The sequence below is a fragment of the Limanda limanda genome, chromosome 21 (assembly GCF_963576545.1).
Source record: "Limanda limanda chromosome 21, fLimLim1.1, whole genome shotgun sequence".
Taxonomy (NCBI): domain Eukaryota; kingdom Metazoa; phylum Chordata; class Actinopteri; order Pleuronectiformes; family Pleuronectidae; genus Limanda; species Limanda limanda.
The window spans coordinates 8,971,423-8,985,312 of NC_083656.1; the positions used below are offsets into that span (position 1 = coordinate 8,971,423).

A 13,890-nucleotide genomic window follows, 5' to 3' on the forward strand; every position below is an offset into this window, starting at 1 on the left:
TACAGTCCAATGTCTTCTTTTGATATAATAAATAATGTGGTGGAAAATACAACAAAAACAGCAGCTCAAAATAAAAGGCAAATAAACAGATTTATTTCAGTGTTATTCAACAGGTATCATAAAATGCCAATATTGAGCAACAAAAAATTCAGAATGTCTAAATGTATCTCATAAGTGTGTTATCAAATAGTTACAGTGACACTGTGGAGGCAAGAAGTCACGACACGGCCACAGCAGCTAATCCTGCTTTGTTAATCGGTTTACAGCTAACGCCAGTCAGCTCCATCTGTTTTGGTCTTAAAAGGAACTCTCCAGGGTCTCAGCTCCACTTCAGGGGAAAAGGAGGAAAACAATCACTTTGCAGGCGCAGACTGTAGAAACCTTGATTAGTGGTACTCTGAGAAACTCTTAGCTACAGACGCCAATATCTGATGTGAGGAGAATCCAGTGAGTGTAAAGAGAGCAGCCTTCACACTCCTCATCCAGAAGCTCTCTAACGTTTGAGTCACTGCGCATGTCTGCCCCTCTGGCTCAGTGTCTGCCTGTCACTCAGCTGCTTAGTCTTCTGAAACAGTCCTCGACCAACACAGCGAGAGTTTGAAACCAACAACAGAGATGAGCTTCAGCATCGAGGAGAGGGGCCGGCCCAACACCCAGGACCACCGGGTGTTCTTCAGTAAGCAAGCCACTAACTATTTATTAGGAGAAAAAAAATCCCTTTCCACATAGTGTTATAGTTGCTTGAATAACATTGGGAAAAGAAAATTGTTGAATAACTCAAAATATACATCAATTGGATTCTTTCAATTGTGTGGAACTAAAGCTTGTTCACTTTAAATTGAACAAACATTAGGTTTAACATTTCTGTGACAAGAAATTATGGAGCTTTATAAAGGGATTACACAGTTTGTTTATCTATGTTTTTAACCTATGTAAAATATGATTATTATTATCAGTAGTAGTAGTAGGAGGACTAGTAGTACTAATGGTAGTAGTAGTAGGAGGAGGGGGAGGAGGAGTAGCAGTAGAAGTAATAATGACATTTCATGAATAAGAGCTGAAATGTCCATTCCCCTGAAATAGAAAACTCTGAGGGTGAATACATCTCTCCGTTCCATGACATTCCCATCTACGCAAATGAAGCTGAGGTGAGCGTCATGCGCCTATTGAATGAAAAAGAGACACATTGGTAATATCTTTGTATGCAAAGGTTGCACCGCGAAGTACATCACGATAGATTTTATTTTGCCATTTTTGCTTGGCTTTTGAAGGCTGTAGAGCAGAATGATGCAGTAAACACTAGAGTCAGTTTCTCTTCAATGGTGGATGAATGTTTTTCCCTCAACACAACCTATAGGGGCGTCCTAGATGAACTTCAGTGAATCCACCTGTAAATGCAAAGGTTCACATCAGAGCCCATAATGTGCCTGTTGTGGGTCATATGTGACAATAGTTTTGTCGCGTTGGCAGAAAGTCAATTGTCCTGTTAAACTATCTCACTGCTAATAACTGCAGGTTTTTAGTGACGTCTTTCAGTATAATTACAGATTGGGGCCGCAAATCACTGCTCTGTACAGTAAGTTTCTGATGGATCCATCTGTAGTTATAAATGTTTTCTCTCTGAAGTGTATTTATGATCACCTTGCAGGACATTTTTCACGCTGTTGTGGAGGTTCCAAGGTGGACTAATGCAAAGATGGAGGTATATACTGTTTATGTATTAATATATTTTGGCAAACTAATAATTTCTAGTGCATGTTTTCTCTGTGTTCTCAGTTCAGACATACCTTACGAAATAAACGTTCATAATGTTAGATTATAATTCTTTACTGGCATTTCTCAGGTTTTCATAAAACATAATTGAATTACTCATCTTATTGATCGTGTTATTTATAGGGAACAGCTATACATTTTTCCTATATAGCGACCACAGTTCAGTTGTGTGTTTCCATCTGTTTTTATTCTCCCTGCGTTTTCTCAGATTGCCACCAAAGATCCACTGAACCCACTGAAACAAGACCTGAAGAAGGGGAACCTCCGTTACGTAGCCAACGTGTTTCCTCACAAAGGTTACATCTGGAATTATGGAGCTATTCCTCAGGCAGGTCCAATTCAAACTCAGATCTTTATTAAATGACAGCAAACTAAACTGTACCTCTGCTCCATCATTCATCTCTCTTTGCTTTCCCTGTCGACAGACGTGGGAAGACCCCAACCACAAGGATGGCGACACAGGATGCTGTGGAGACAATGATCCTATTGACATATGTGACATAGGGAATAAGGTATACTGAAGTCATAGATATAGAGATCACAGACAATAATTAAAGTGTTTGCAGAAAAACAAAAATATACATCTTTTATTCCTAGGTGTGCACACAAGGGGAAATAATCAAGGTTAAGGTTTTGGGAACTTTGGCTTTGATCGATGAGGGTGAAACAGACTGGAAGGTCATTGTCATCAACACCGAGGACCCAGAGGCCGCCGATTTCAACAGTAGGAATTACCAACAGATGCCATTTGTCACATTCCACTCAATTCTTTATTTAATCTGGTCCTTTCTTGATTGATCGCAGGTATCGAAGATGTGAGAAAACTTAAGCCTGGATACCTGGAGGCAACGGTTGATTGGTTCAAGAGATATAAAGTCCCAGATGGGAAACCGGAAAACCAATTTGCTTTCAATGGAGAGTTCAAGGACAGGGTAAAATATTGTCACATTCAAATAAACAGCATTGGAGTTCGCAAATATACATTTACATACACCTTTTTTGAAGCGTAAATGTTATATAATAATTATATTTTTTTACATTCCTTAATTTTGTCTGTTATATTTAAGCTTAATACTGAATTTTTACTGTTATATTGATGGGATTCATGTAAGGAAATGTGTTGTGTCTTCCAGGACTTTGCCATCAACACAGTGAAGAGCACCCATGAGTTCTGGAAGGCTCTAATCTCTAAGAAGACCAGTGCTGGCAATTTAAACTGGTGAGTTCCCAGTCAGAATATCCTCCATCATATACACAGAGGACAATAAATGTGACAAATGCCACAAGACATTGTGAAAATAAGCCTTTCTAGGTCTGTTACACTTTTAAAGCTGAAGTTAAACCCTTTTTTTTCATTTCTTTCTCGTGTCAGCATGAACACCAGTGTGTCTGACAGTCCGTTCTGCTGCTCCGCTGGCGAGGCCGAGGCTGCGGTTAAATCTGTGAGTCTGCTTTATTTTCACGTTCTTGTTAGTAGCCTCAAATTCTACAACCTTGATGTAAATAGACATGATAACCTGATAGCCCCCGGGAAACTCCAGAGGATCATTATGGCGACAGAAAAATGCTGAAGGCCTTTTCCTTCAGGTGCTGGTTTATAGAGCCTATAGAAAACTGCCCCTAAGATATGTACAACACTTATTTTTCAGTTATTTATTTTCTTTTATTCAAATAAACATGAAAATAACAACAAATTTGTCATTCAGAATCAGTGTGATGGGCGATCAGGGCAGCTTTTTCAAACAGCTTTTATACATACAACACTTAACAGCATTTACTAAATTGAAATTAACTCTTTAATGATTTGCTAACTGTCGCAGACGTGTGCTCCTGGACCTGAAGATCCTGTTCCAAGTTCAGGTGTGTGTTCAGTGGATATATTCGTTTTTTTGCTGCCACTTTGTGTCGTGACTCTATGAAAATCACACATGTCTGATCCTTTTTCAGTTGACAAATGGTTCTACTATGAGAAGTAGGAAGGAAAACCCTGAGCCTCCTGTCGTCCTTCGCCTGATTTCGACTCGTCTGAGCAGCAGATGAACTGGAAAGACTGGACGTCACTTTTCACCTGCTTTTCTGTTCACACTTGTTGATGTTGTTGTTCTAACACCATGATTTTATGCTTGAGAGATTACTTTAATAAACCAAACTTAATCCCAATCTATAGTGTATTGTATTGATTGAATTGCCACTATTACACATCATCATTATCATTCAGACGTGATTGATCAGAAGTGAATAACGGTTAATTTATGGGAAAGTACAAACAGAGAGAAATCAAGAAAAATAATAATAATAATACATTTTATTTCACAGCGCCTTTCATGTCACTCAAGGACGCTTTACAATTTAAAACAGGAGCAAACAAATAACAAAACAATTAAAATTAAAAGTGCAAGTAAAAACAGCATGGCAACTACAGTGAAAATGCAATCCTGAAAAGGTGGGTTTTGAGAGAGGATTTGAACTGAGGGAAGGAGTCAATGTTTCGGATGTCAGGTGGGAGTGAGTTCCACAGTTGTTTCTAGTAATCCTCCATATAGTCCCAAAAATATTTTTGGATCTATGCATGAAGTAATTTATGGCTTGGTTGTGACATCACTGATCCCATGACATCATATGATTTGGAATAATCCTCTGATCGACCAAAGCTTTAGGTTGTCTCTGTATTGTCTGCAGAGATATTTTAGGAAACATGTTTTTCTAAATAACCTTTCAAGAAATATGTCAAAGCGTGCACACACACACACACTCAAACACACACACGCACACACACACACGCACAAGTTTGTACTTCTATGTTAGTCAGGATATTCACAACCCCAATTACCAGTGTAAACATATAAGTAAACAGAACATACAAGTACGCATATACAGAACATACAAGTATGCAACACAATTAGCTCTCAAAACACAGTACACAGTACAACATAATAGTGCAAACATGTTTAATGGGAAGTATTTTTCCACAGGATGTAGTAAAGGGCAGGTAAAGACAGCAGCAGTTCTATTATGATAGAAGCATTTACAGTAAAAAAAAAGGTTGAATTACTCTAAAAGGTGACAGATGCATGTTTGCATTGAAACGATTCAGTAACAGATCTTGAAAATGTTCTCACTCTGTAGGGTCTACGCTTAAAATGGTTCTCACAAAGTGATAAGTACAGGAACACACTTTACAGGAGGGATTTTCTCTCCTTTACCGCTTCTCGTCACCGGAGGGCGCTGTTGAGAGGAACAGGACGCCAATTAAGCCACGAAGAAGAGGGCCTCCCACAGCCTGTATCCAAGGAGACCACGGACCTGTCACCACAGCTCAGGATCGAGAGGTGAGTTAAACATGATTTATGATAAACCACGAAGTGACAACACGCTGTGATGAGATCGTATTTCAACGCGGAGCCGGCTCGGTGTCGAACGTTGACCTGACGCAGCGTCCGGCGCCTGGGAAGCACCGGAGCTCTTAACGGAAGCTAACATGCTAATGCTAACAGGAGCTGAATACCACGAACCCTGGTGAAGTAAGATTAGAAACTGGAGAAACAACATGGCTGCAGTCTCTGTTAGTGACAGATGGAAACATGTTGGGGACAGTAAGTGTCTCTCTACTGAGCACGAAGCTGTCGAACGAGGGTTAAACCGAGACAATACTTTGAGCTACAGGCAGATGAGGACAAGAGTTTGGAGACACTGACATTCATGGACGTGGTCTTTTGGCCTAAAGGGAACAAAAGTCTCATGCGACACCAGAATAGATTCCAACGTTACTTCATCACCTCCATGATGTAAAGTAATGAAAATATGACTCTGTGGATAAACTACAGGATGTTTTATTTACATGTAGGAGAAAATGTATTGAAAAGACAAAAGTATTCACTTAATAATGACCCAAATTATTCTACACCTCACAAACAATGTGAACAACTAATCGTCAACATAATAAGTTTCACAAAGATAGTTGTTGCCACAGACAAGGGCTGAAACTTGCGATTATTTCCACCATTGATTAATCTGCTGTTTTTTCCCCCGATCGATTGTTTTGCTTATAAAAATCTAAAGAAATTGGTGAAAAATTTATTTCTTGTGATAATTACGAAAAGATCAATTGTTTTGTTTCGTCAGACAAGCAATAATCAGATTGGGCAAGTGAGAGCAGCAAATATGTGACAATTATCATTGAAAAAACGTTTTCAAAATGTATTTTCTGTTGATAATGATGTTATCGAAAACATTTTTCCAGAGCAGGATTCTGTGACAATAATCCAAACACTTTCTGTTTTTTCTTTTTCAGGCAAAGAACAGCGAGATGTCGTTTTTATTTGACTGGCTCTACAGGGGGCTGAGCAACGTTTTACAGTTCTTAGGTAAGTGTCAAAACCAGCAGCAATACAACCAATCATCATCATGTGAGGTGAAAGGAATTCTCACAAACTGACTCTATAACCTTTCAATCTGCTGCTTTACTACATTGAATGAATCTTTCCACATTAGCAGTATTTAAATGTTACATGTGGTCCAGGCAGTAAAGGGACTGCAAAGTAATTAAAAGTCATGAATTGTTGTAATAAGAAATTCTTTCCCCCCTAGGTCTTTACAAGAAGAGTGGGAAGCTGGTGTTTCTGGGCCTGGACAATGCTGGTAAAACAACACTGCTCCACATGTTGAAAGATGATCGACTAGGTCAACACGTACCGACACTGCATCCGAGTAAGCGACATTTGTACTGTCAATTGTGGTGTTCCATATATGTGTGAAGTGTGTTTGCTCAGTTGTTTGACAGGTTTCTAGTTAATGTGACACCACCTCATAGTATAGTACAGTTCATTGTTCTCTTCTCTAAATATAGTACATTTAACGTCACCGTTTTTAAAGTGATGTCCTTTTGGTGCAAAACAAAACAATCTACAGGTCTGTATTAGTGATACCATGATCTGCTCAGATCCTAGGGGTGTTTTCCTTCTTTGTACCTTAAGATCTTGAGCTGTCATGTTTCCAGAAGTTCAGCCTTCTGCTAGTTTTCACATGTAATCGATTGTGCTCACTCTTGTGACAATATCGTGTGAGTGTTTTGTTGCTCAAACTATCACTGGCATAAAATGCAATTATCGTCCCCCCCCCCCAGCTTCTGAGGAGCTGACAATCGGTGGGATGACGTTTACCACGTTTGATCTGGGAGGACACGTACAAGGTGAGATTTCTCCCCTATAATAACACAGAAAAAACAAAAACACATCACAGATTTAGTTATTACATCTATTGTCCGTGAAAGCTTTTTAAATAAGTCACGTTCCATATTCTCTACCACTAGATGTCACACTAGAGGCATCCTCTCATGCACAACCCACAATACATATTTTTCATATACGTTTACAGTTCTTGTTGCTGCCACTAGGTGTCTCTGTTTTCCATGTGGCACCAAGTTGTGATGACATTGCAGGAGGTTGCGAATCAACTAAGATGCAGCTATTAGAACTAAATGTACGGGACAAGAGAAGTCAAAGGCAGGATGTGCTGCTGAAGAACATGCATGAAAAAACAGAGTAGTAATCCACTAGAGTGTAAAATGAATGGATACATGTTTTAGGAATAATTATAACAGTATTTCAAATCGCATGGTAAAACAGTGAATTCACATTAATAGTAAATTCACTCTTATGTCGCAGAAATAGAGTCTCATAGCGGTGCTTTCACTTGGGGTGTGATGAGGCTATTACATGTGTGAGTGGATTCAATTATGGGGACGGATCCAGGAACGGTTTTGTCTCTTTCATTTACTGTGTGAGATTTTCACAGGAAATAAATTATGGATCTTTATGGAGAGAGTGAGTCGTTTTTTTAGGGATTAATATCTATGTTACTGTGCAATGGTGTGGTCTCACTGACTGCCATTCATACAGTTGAGTGACTTGACATAATTCCCAACACAGCTCCACCTTCTTCAACCTATTTGGAGTGATTAAATAAACCCGTGTGGGTATGCAGTTGTTTAGTTATTTGTTTATTGTGCCACGATATTCACAGACACAATATAGACACAATAGATTTTTCTCCAGTTTCCATTTAAACAAGCTGAGAGTTTCATTCACTGCCACTGAGCTGCTGTCGATTCACCGTTTCTCCTACAGCACGGAGAGTGTGGAAGAACTACCTGCCCGCTATAAACGGAGTGGTCTTCCTCGTGGACTGCGCGGACCACGACAGACTCCAAGAATCCAAGACAGAACTGGACGTAAGATTCACACTTACAAGTTGTTCCCGTCGCGCAGCACTGACGGTTGTCTGTTAACGCCGGATAAACAGTATGATGATTGCGCTGCTCTCGTACTTCCAGGCTCTGCTAGCGGATGAAACCATCACCAATGTACCGGTATTGGTGTTGGGTAATAAAATCGACCGTCCGGAGGCCGTCAGCGAAGGAGGACTTCGAGGAGCTTTTGCTCTCGATGGTCAAGTCACAGGAAAGGTCGGCCACTTATCTTTATATTCTCAGAGATGACGTGCATGACGATCCCTGCATGTGTGTGGGCCGATGTCCTGGTGTCGTCCTCATGTATCTTTGTCACCAACAGGGAAACGTGTCTTTGAAGGAGCTGAACATTCGACCGATGGAGATTTTCATGTGTAGCGTGTTGAAGAAACAAGGCTACGGCGAAGGCTTCCGATGGTTATCACAGTACATCGACTGACCTGCACGGCCGAGGAGGAATTCTCTCGACACGTTCGAACGACTTTGTCTCTTCGTCAACGTCGATCAAATCACATTATAAGGAGCAAATTATTTTATTTAGCATTAATTCAGGGTTTAAAGGTTTCTATGCAAACTTTTAAGAGTGGTTCATGGTGAACTATTAATGTGAGAGTCGTCCAGCTGCATGACAAGTTCATTAGATTACATCGTACTCGATAACATCACATGTGCAGCCGTACACTGTGCAGGAATGTAGATTAATAGACATCAGTGTTGCATTAATTATTATTTAACTGCTTGAGTTAGAATTTATTAAGAAGAGGAATGAAGATTACGGTGGTATCTAGTTTATAATTTATTATAGTTTGCGGTTTAGATTTTAAAACGGTTCCAGTTCCAATGATTTGAAGCCACCGCCCTCAAAGAAAATGGCCACAGATGTTTGCTAACGTCTTCAGCGTTACAACGGAGACATCCAACTTCTCACTGAGGCAAATTGACTCAAATCCCCTTAAGAGTCCAACGAGCTGAAAGGACGACGTGACGTCCCACAGAGGCCGACACAGTGAAGTAAACAGAGTCATGTTGAGCAGCCTGCTGATGAGTGTGTTGTGATTAATAAGTGGCTCACTCTCAGTGTCCCGGTGGAATTGGCTTGTTAATCTTGGCTCCTGCAGTTTGATTTCTCCCACGCGAAGGCAGCTAAGTTGAGGAGCGCTGGTTTGGACTGAGAGACGTCTCTTCTGAGGCTCACACAGACATTCTCTGACTTTCAGCAGCTCTACGGAGGCAGTAAATAAGAATGACCAACCTGTACTGTTAGAACATACACAGTTCTGAGTCTGTTTATTAAAATCTTTCCATCCTTTCAATTAGTGTTTGCTACTCCTGCAATAAAACAGTGTCTCATTCTGTATCTCTGCGGAGTGTTGGTTAAAGTGGATTAAAATCCAATATGAAGCAGCAATATTATAAATAAGAGACTAAAGTAAAAGGGTTATTTATTTTTTATGATTAAGTCCTTTATTCCAGAGCAATATATGTTATGTAAAGTAAATGTAATCAGCATGTAAGCTGTACAAGGTTGAAATCCTGCAGGTACAGACGCACTTTTTGACTATCTAAGAAGATATGAGAGTGCACTTTGCAAACCTGTAAAGGAATATTCTTTAATAATTATGTTTTCTTTGAGTAAACATGCGGACGTGTTTACAATGATTTGTATGACTTTGTATGTTCGTTATTAAAAAGTTGGAAGTAGATAAGGAGGAAGAGAAGTGTGTGTGATCATTGTTTAATGTTCTCCTGTAAATTATGTATTATACAGATGTAAATGTTTGTACTGTAAATACTCTGGCTGACCTCAGAAAGTACTGTTAGTTATTTATACCTATCAAGTTAGATCTATTATTTGTTCAATTTTTTTCAGCAATTACAGTATGTGTGCAAATGGTTTCAGCTTAAATGAGAACATCTAGAAGTAGTTTGCTCCATGAGATGAGATGTTGTAATAAAATCCACCTTTTATAGACTCATCTGGGTCTTTTGTTTATTGCAGTGGTTTACATGCAGTTTTTAATGTGCTTATATCCTTAGTTCAGGCTGAACTACTGTTTAAAATGATACGAGTGATACTAATGATAGTAGCACCAGTCAACAGTTGTAGGCCTAATAATAATAATAATTTCCTGACTTTACTTACTTGTAACTGTACGATTATCAATTGTAAACTAGTAAAGATCCATCATTGCAGGGTTTATCCTCCGTCTCCCATGTGACAGTGCTGCCTTCACATAGCAGTTGCTCAGTGGCTCAGTATTTGGCAGCCAACCCTGCTGTAATTTGTTCCTCCAGCATGAGGTGGCAGCTCGGCACCAAAATAACCTCAACAAACACCCGTATCTCATCTGAGAGGAAAGTCTGGAGCCTCAAACCTCCTCGTTTGTATTCCATCGCCGTGATCGTAGCCGACGGTGAAATCATTTCTCGTTAACACCTTATTAAACATAATCACATGTAATTGCAGTCCTGGCTGTAAAACCCTTTAGCAATCAGAGCTCCACACGCCAGGGGCAGGAGCCAAAGGTCACGAGGAAGTAGTTCTGTGCTGTGAAATATTATTTATTTGCTCACCCAGCTTATGCTTCATAAACAGATTACTCCACAGAACGTGAGATCTGTGAAAACAAGGCTGGTTCCTTTATGCTGAAAATCTGTTTTTGGCTCACAAGCTAAATTTAAAATATTGATCCTCGGCGGTGAAAGAGCCGCAGATGGTGAAACATTTCCTCTCCGGAGCAAAGAAAGGAGCCGTTATCTCACTGATTCATTCAGTTTAACCACCTCAGCCCAGTGTTTCTTTCTTTAAGGAGGGAAATGGTGTGTGACTTCAGTGGCACAGCCGCAGTGAAAACCTAATTCCTCCCCGGATGATAAATCTCAACCCTGAAACAGCGAGAAAAGATTCCAATCAACACACAAGCTTGGCTCCCGGTGCCTTTATTAGTAAAGTGCTCAGCCTAGAAGTACATTCTTTATGTTACTAACATGCAATACTAAAAACAACCAAACGTCTGGCCCATCGATAGCATGAATGAAGACATGGCAACGATATTCTCATAGAAAGAAAACAAAAATTACAATGTGAATTCAAGTATACACACAGAACTTCAAGTAATGCACACGTTGTTCTTTTTTCTTTTTAAGAAACACAAAATACAGATTTTCAAGTTGCAAATGAAACGTAGTTGTGCCACATTCTTTGACATGAGGAAGCAAAGGACAGTGATGTGTGGTTTTCAATAAAAGTAATCCGGCTGGAAATATAGGTCCTGTGTAGCTGTGTGTGTCTGTATGCGTGTGTGTGTGTCCATTAAATTCCCGAACGCATCAGCGATTTAAAAACTGCTATGAGCTGTGGTGCACCTTTAGCATAAAGGTAGCTTGAAACCATGGTAACCTGAAGTCCTCGCAGCTCACCTCACAGATAATTGGATCTATGTACAGAATCCGCTCAGAAATACACAACACGTCGCACTGAACTGATTTAAAGGAACGTTTCATTTTGAGAGACGGGCTCGTTTGCCTGTTTGCTGAGAGTTAGAGGAGAAGATTGGTCGAGTAAATATGAAGCTGGATGATCAGCTGACCTAAATCTACAATAAGCAGGTTTTTTCGGAGGGGGGGTTTAACCCCAATGTGGAATAAAACAGCATATGAGAAAACCCAAACTCAAATCACACAAAAACCAGAATTTCCTTCCAATTGAAAAGATGGACAGTGCTTCTGTCCAATCAGCAGCAAGCTTAGCTGACAGCAATCACCTTCCTTTTCCATTAGAAGTTAATATTTTGTTTTATAGGATTTATTGTTGTGTTTTTTGTGAATTGCACTCCGGGGCCTCCTTTGATGCATGCACTGTAATTATGAAGATATAAGACTGGGAGCATTGGGGAAACCTTTATATTACAACAACTGTGAGCACTTTTACAGGGGGTTATGTTCTGGAGTATTTCTTCCCCTGGACAGTCCATAATGTTTCATAAAGACTTTGCACTGTGGTTTTCATAGAGTCAACAGAAAAACATATAAGATGTTTTAGTCAGCAGCACGGAGAGTAACATTTTTGGAGGAAACACATTTGTGGACTGATAAATCTCCCTGGCTGTCAACCAACCCTGGAGGGGAACAGCTGGAATGAGTCCAGATGTGAGAGCGTATCGGTCAGACTCGGGCCAGAGATGTTTAATTTAACGTCAACTCTCAATGCTAAGCTAAGCTAAGCTAACCTACCAGACACAAGTGTGGTACGGATCTCTTCCCTCTAAGTCTCGGCAAGAAAGCAAACAAGCTCCCGAAATGTCAAACTGTTCCTTTAAATCCCGATCTCTTGTCATTCCAATGGGATGACAGCTCTAACACTCAAGCAATTGTTGACACAATACAAAATTACTGGTAATCTCTATATGCATAGATGGCGGTCGGACAAGATCTCTGATGGACTTTAGCTACCTATGGCGCAGGAGTCAGTGGGTCCTGCTTTTCAGGACGGCAAAACAAAAAAACTCTGTTGCTGAAAAAACAGAGGAGAGAATGAAGCAATTACACTTATCTAAGACAAAAAAACGGGTCATTATCTCATCACTGGACCTGCCCAGCAACACATTACATCCCGGCAGGATGATACACAACTCCATGCCTCCTCCGCAGTCCAATCCCAAACTCTTTTTGCCGTAAAGGAGAGAGCCATCCCTGTAGATTCTCCAGGCCCTGCAGCCGAGACTCTGCTCTCCGCCGACAGTCCTACCAGATGTATCCTCCGTCGTCAGCCTCGCCTTCCTCCTCTTCCTCCTCCTCCGCCTCCTCACCGGTGTCCTCCCTCTCCTTCTCCTCTTCATCCTCCCATCCCACACCGCTCCCGAAATCTCCAGAGTATCCAGCCACTTCATCTGGAAAAAAGGTAAATGTATTAGAGCTGGAACAAATGTGTTTATTCTCAGAAAAATTTGTTTTCTTGTGAAATTTGTATATATTTTGTATATCACTGTTATATTATACATTTGTTTATTTAATGTATTTGGGTTTGGTTGTAAAAACAAGGAATTTGAAGACTTTGACAACCTTTAATTGGCATTTTCCAAATTATTGATGATTGATAGGTTAATTGAAGATTTTAAGGCATAATTGATATATCACAATAATGATTCAGGGAAAAAAGCAAAATGTTTGTGAACAGATGCAGCGATTGCTTCCCATCTGTACCTGCTAAAATAATATTTTAGTCTTAAAAACCTTTTGTGGAAAAATCGCCCAATGAATAAAGAATACTACAACCCGTCAAACTCATGAGTATTTTTAAGAATCTGTCATTTGAATGATAGAAGAATATCGCAGGTCAGTCACTGAAAAAAAGACTTCCCAGAAAAAAAGATGAGTTCACAAGAAAAAATAATTTCTTGCAGCGCCAAGTGTGAGAAATGTCGGTTCCCTCTTACCACAGTCGGGGTTGCCATGGATTCTGGTGCCCATCATCTCTCCTCCATGCTGGTCCACGCACCAGCACTCCCCTCGGCTCTGGTCACACTGCACTTTCTTGTAGTAGCCGTCCTCGTCGCAGTTGGGAATGTACATCCCTGCAAGGACACACACACACAGACACACACGCACACACACAGATACACACACACAGGACGAGTTCAACTTCACTGCTTTACTGTGTTGCTGTTATTTAAGGAGAGGCGGTGAACTAGTGGCAGAAACTTGGACTATGGGCAGAAAAGGTCTCTGGTTCGTCTCTGGTTGGACTCCTCGGAGAAACAACAAAAAGACGAACCTGGATTGATCTGTCCAAAAATCCAAGAGGATTCTCCCTACCCTGTCTAGTGCCCCTGAGCCAGGCACCTTACTCCCCCAACATCTGCTCCCCGGGC

General features: G+C 40.4%; 3 protein-coding genes across 3 annotated transcripts in view; 2 read left to right on the forward strand and 1 right to left on the reverse strand.

Annotated features, from left to right (window-relative positions):
* Positions 1–615: 615 nt before the first annotated feature.
* On the forward strand, positions 616–3,749 carry ppa1a (inorganic pyrophosphatase 1a). The gene is made up of 11 exons (XM_061095217.1): positions 616–676; positions 1,084–1,148; positions 1,649–1,702; positions 1,982–2,101; positions 2,199–2,285; positions 2,371–2,497; positions 2,578–2,705; positions 2,907–2,992; positions 3,146–3,215; positions 3,594–3,633; positions 3,721–3,749. Exons 1-11 carry the CDS (start codon positions 616–618, stop codon positions 3,747–3,749), a joined length of 867 nt encoding a protein of 288 aa, XP_060951200.1.
* A 1,290-nt stretch (positions 3,750–5,039) lies between these two features.
* sar1aa (secretion associated, Ras related GTPase 1Aa) lies at positions 5,040–9,996 on the forward strand. The gene is made up of 7 exons (XM_061094699.1): positions 5,040–5,102; positions 6,065–6,137; positions 6,361–6,480; positions 6,896–6,961; positions 7,899–8,002; positions 8,105–8,236; positions 8,343–9,996. Exons 2-7 carry the CDS (start codon positions 6,080–6,082, stop codon positions 8,457–8,459), a joined length of 597 nt encoding a protein of 198 aa, XP_060950682.1. The 5' UTR covers positions 5,040–5,102; positions 6,065–6,079; the 3' UTR covers positions 8,460–9,996.
* Positions 9,997–12,763: 2,767 nt separating this feature from the next.
* Positions 12,764–13,890, reverse strand: part of LOC133027994 (testican-2-like) — a 34,325-nt gene continuing 33,198 nt past the window's right edge. Inside the window, exons 10-11 of the mRNA XM_061095184.1 lie at positions 13,456–13,593; positions 12,764–12,909 (exon numbers count right to left, since the gene is read on the reverse strand). Of these exons, the coding sequence (XP_060951167.1) occupies positions 12,764–12,909; positions 13,456–13,593 (284 nt within the window). The remainder of the gene's footprint in view (positions 12,910–13,455; positions 13,594–13,890) is intronic.

Excerpts from the sequence above, each read along its gene's own strand:
- ppa1a (XM_061095217.1), top strand. The coding sequence starts at position 616 with ATGAGCTTCAGCATCGAGGAGAGGGGCCGGCCCAACACCCAGGACCAC. Across the intron at positions 1,149-1,648 it reads TCTACGCAAATGAAGCTGAG|GACATTTTTCACGCTGTTGT; the intron begins GTGAGCGTCATG and ends ATCACCTTGCAG. Across the intron at positions 2,286-2,370 it reads TATGTGACATAGGGAATAAG|GTGTGCACACAAGGGGAAAT; the intron begins GTATACTGAAGT and ends TTTTATTCCTAG.
- sar1aa (XM_061094699.1), top strand. The coding sequence starts at position 6,080 with ATGTCGTTTTTATTTGACTGGCTCTACAGGGGGCTGAGCAACGTTTTA. Across the intron at positions 6,138-6,360 it reads CAACGTTTTACAGTTCTTAG|GTCTTTACAAGAAGAGTGGG; the intron begins GTAAGTGTCAAA and ends TTTCCCCCCTAG. Across the intron at positions 8,003-8,104 it reads AATCCAAGACAGAACTGGAC|GCTCTGCTAGCGGATGAAAC; the intron begins GTAAGATTCACA and ends TCGTACTTCCAG.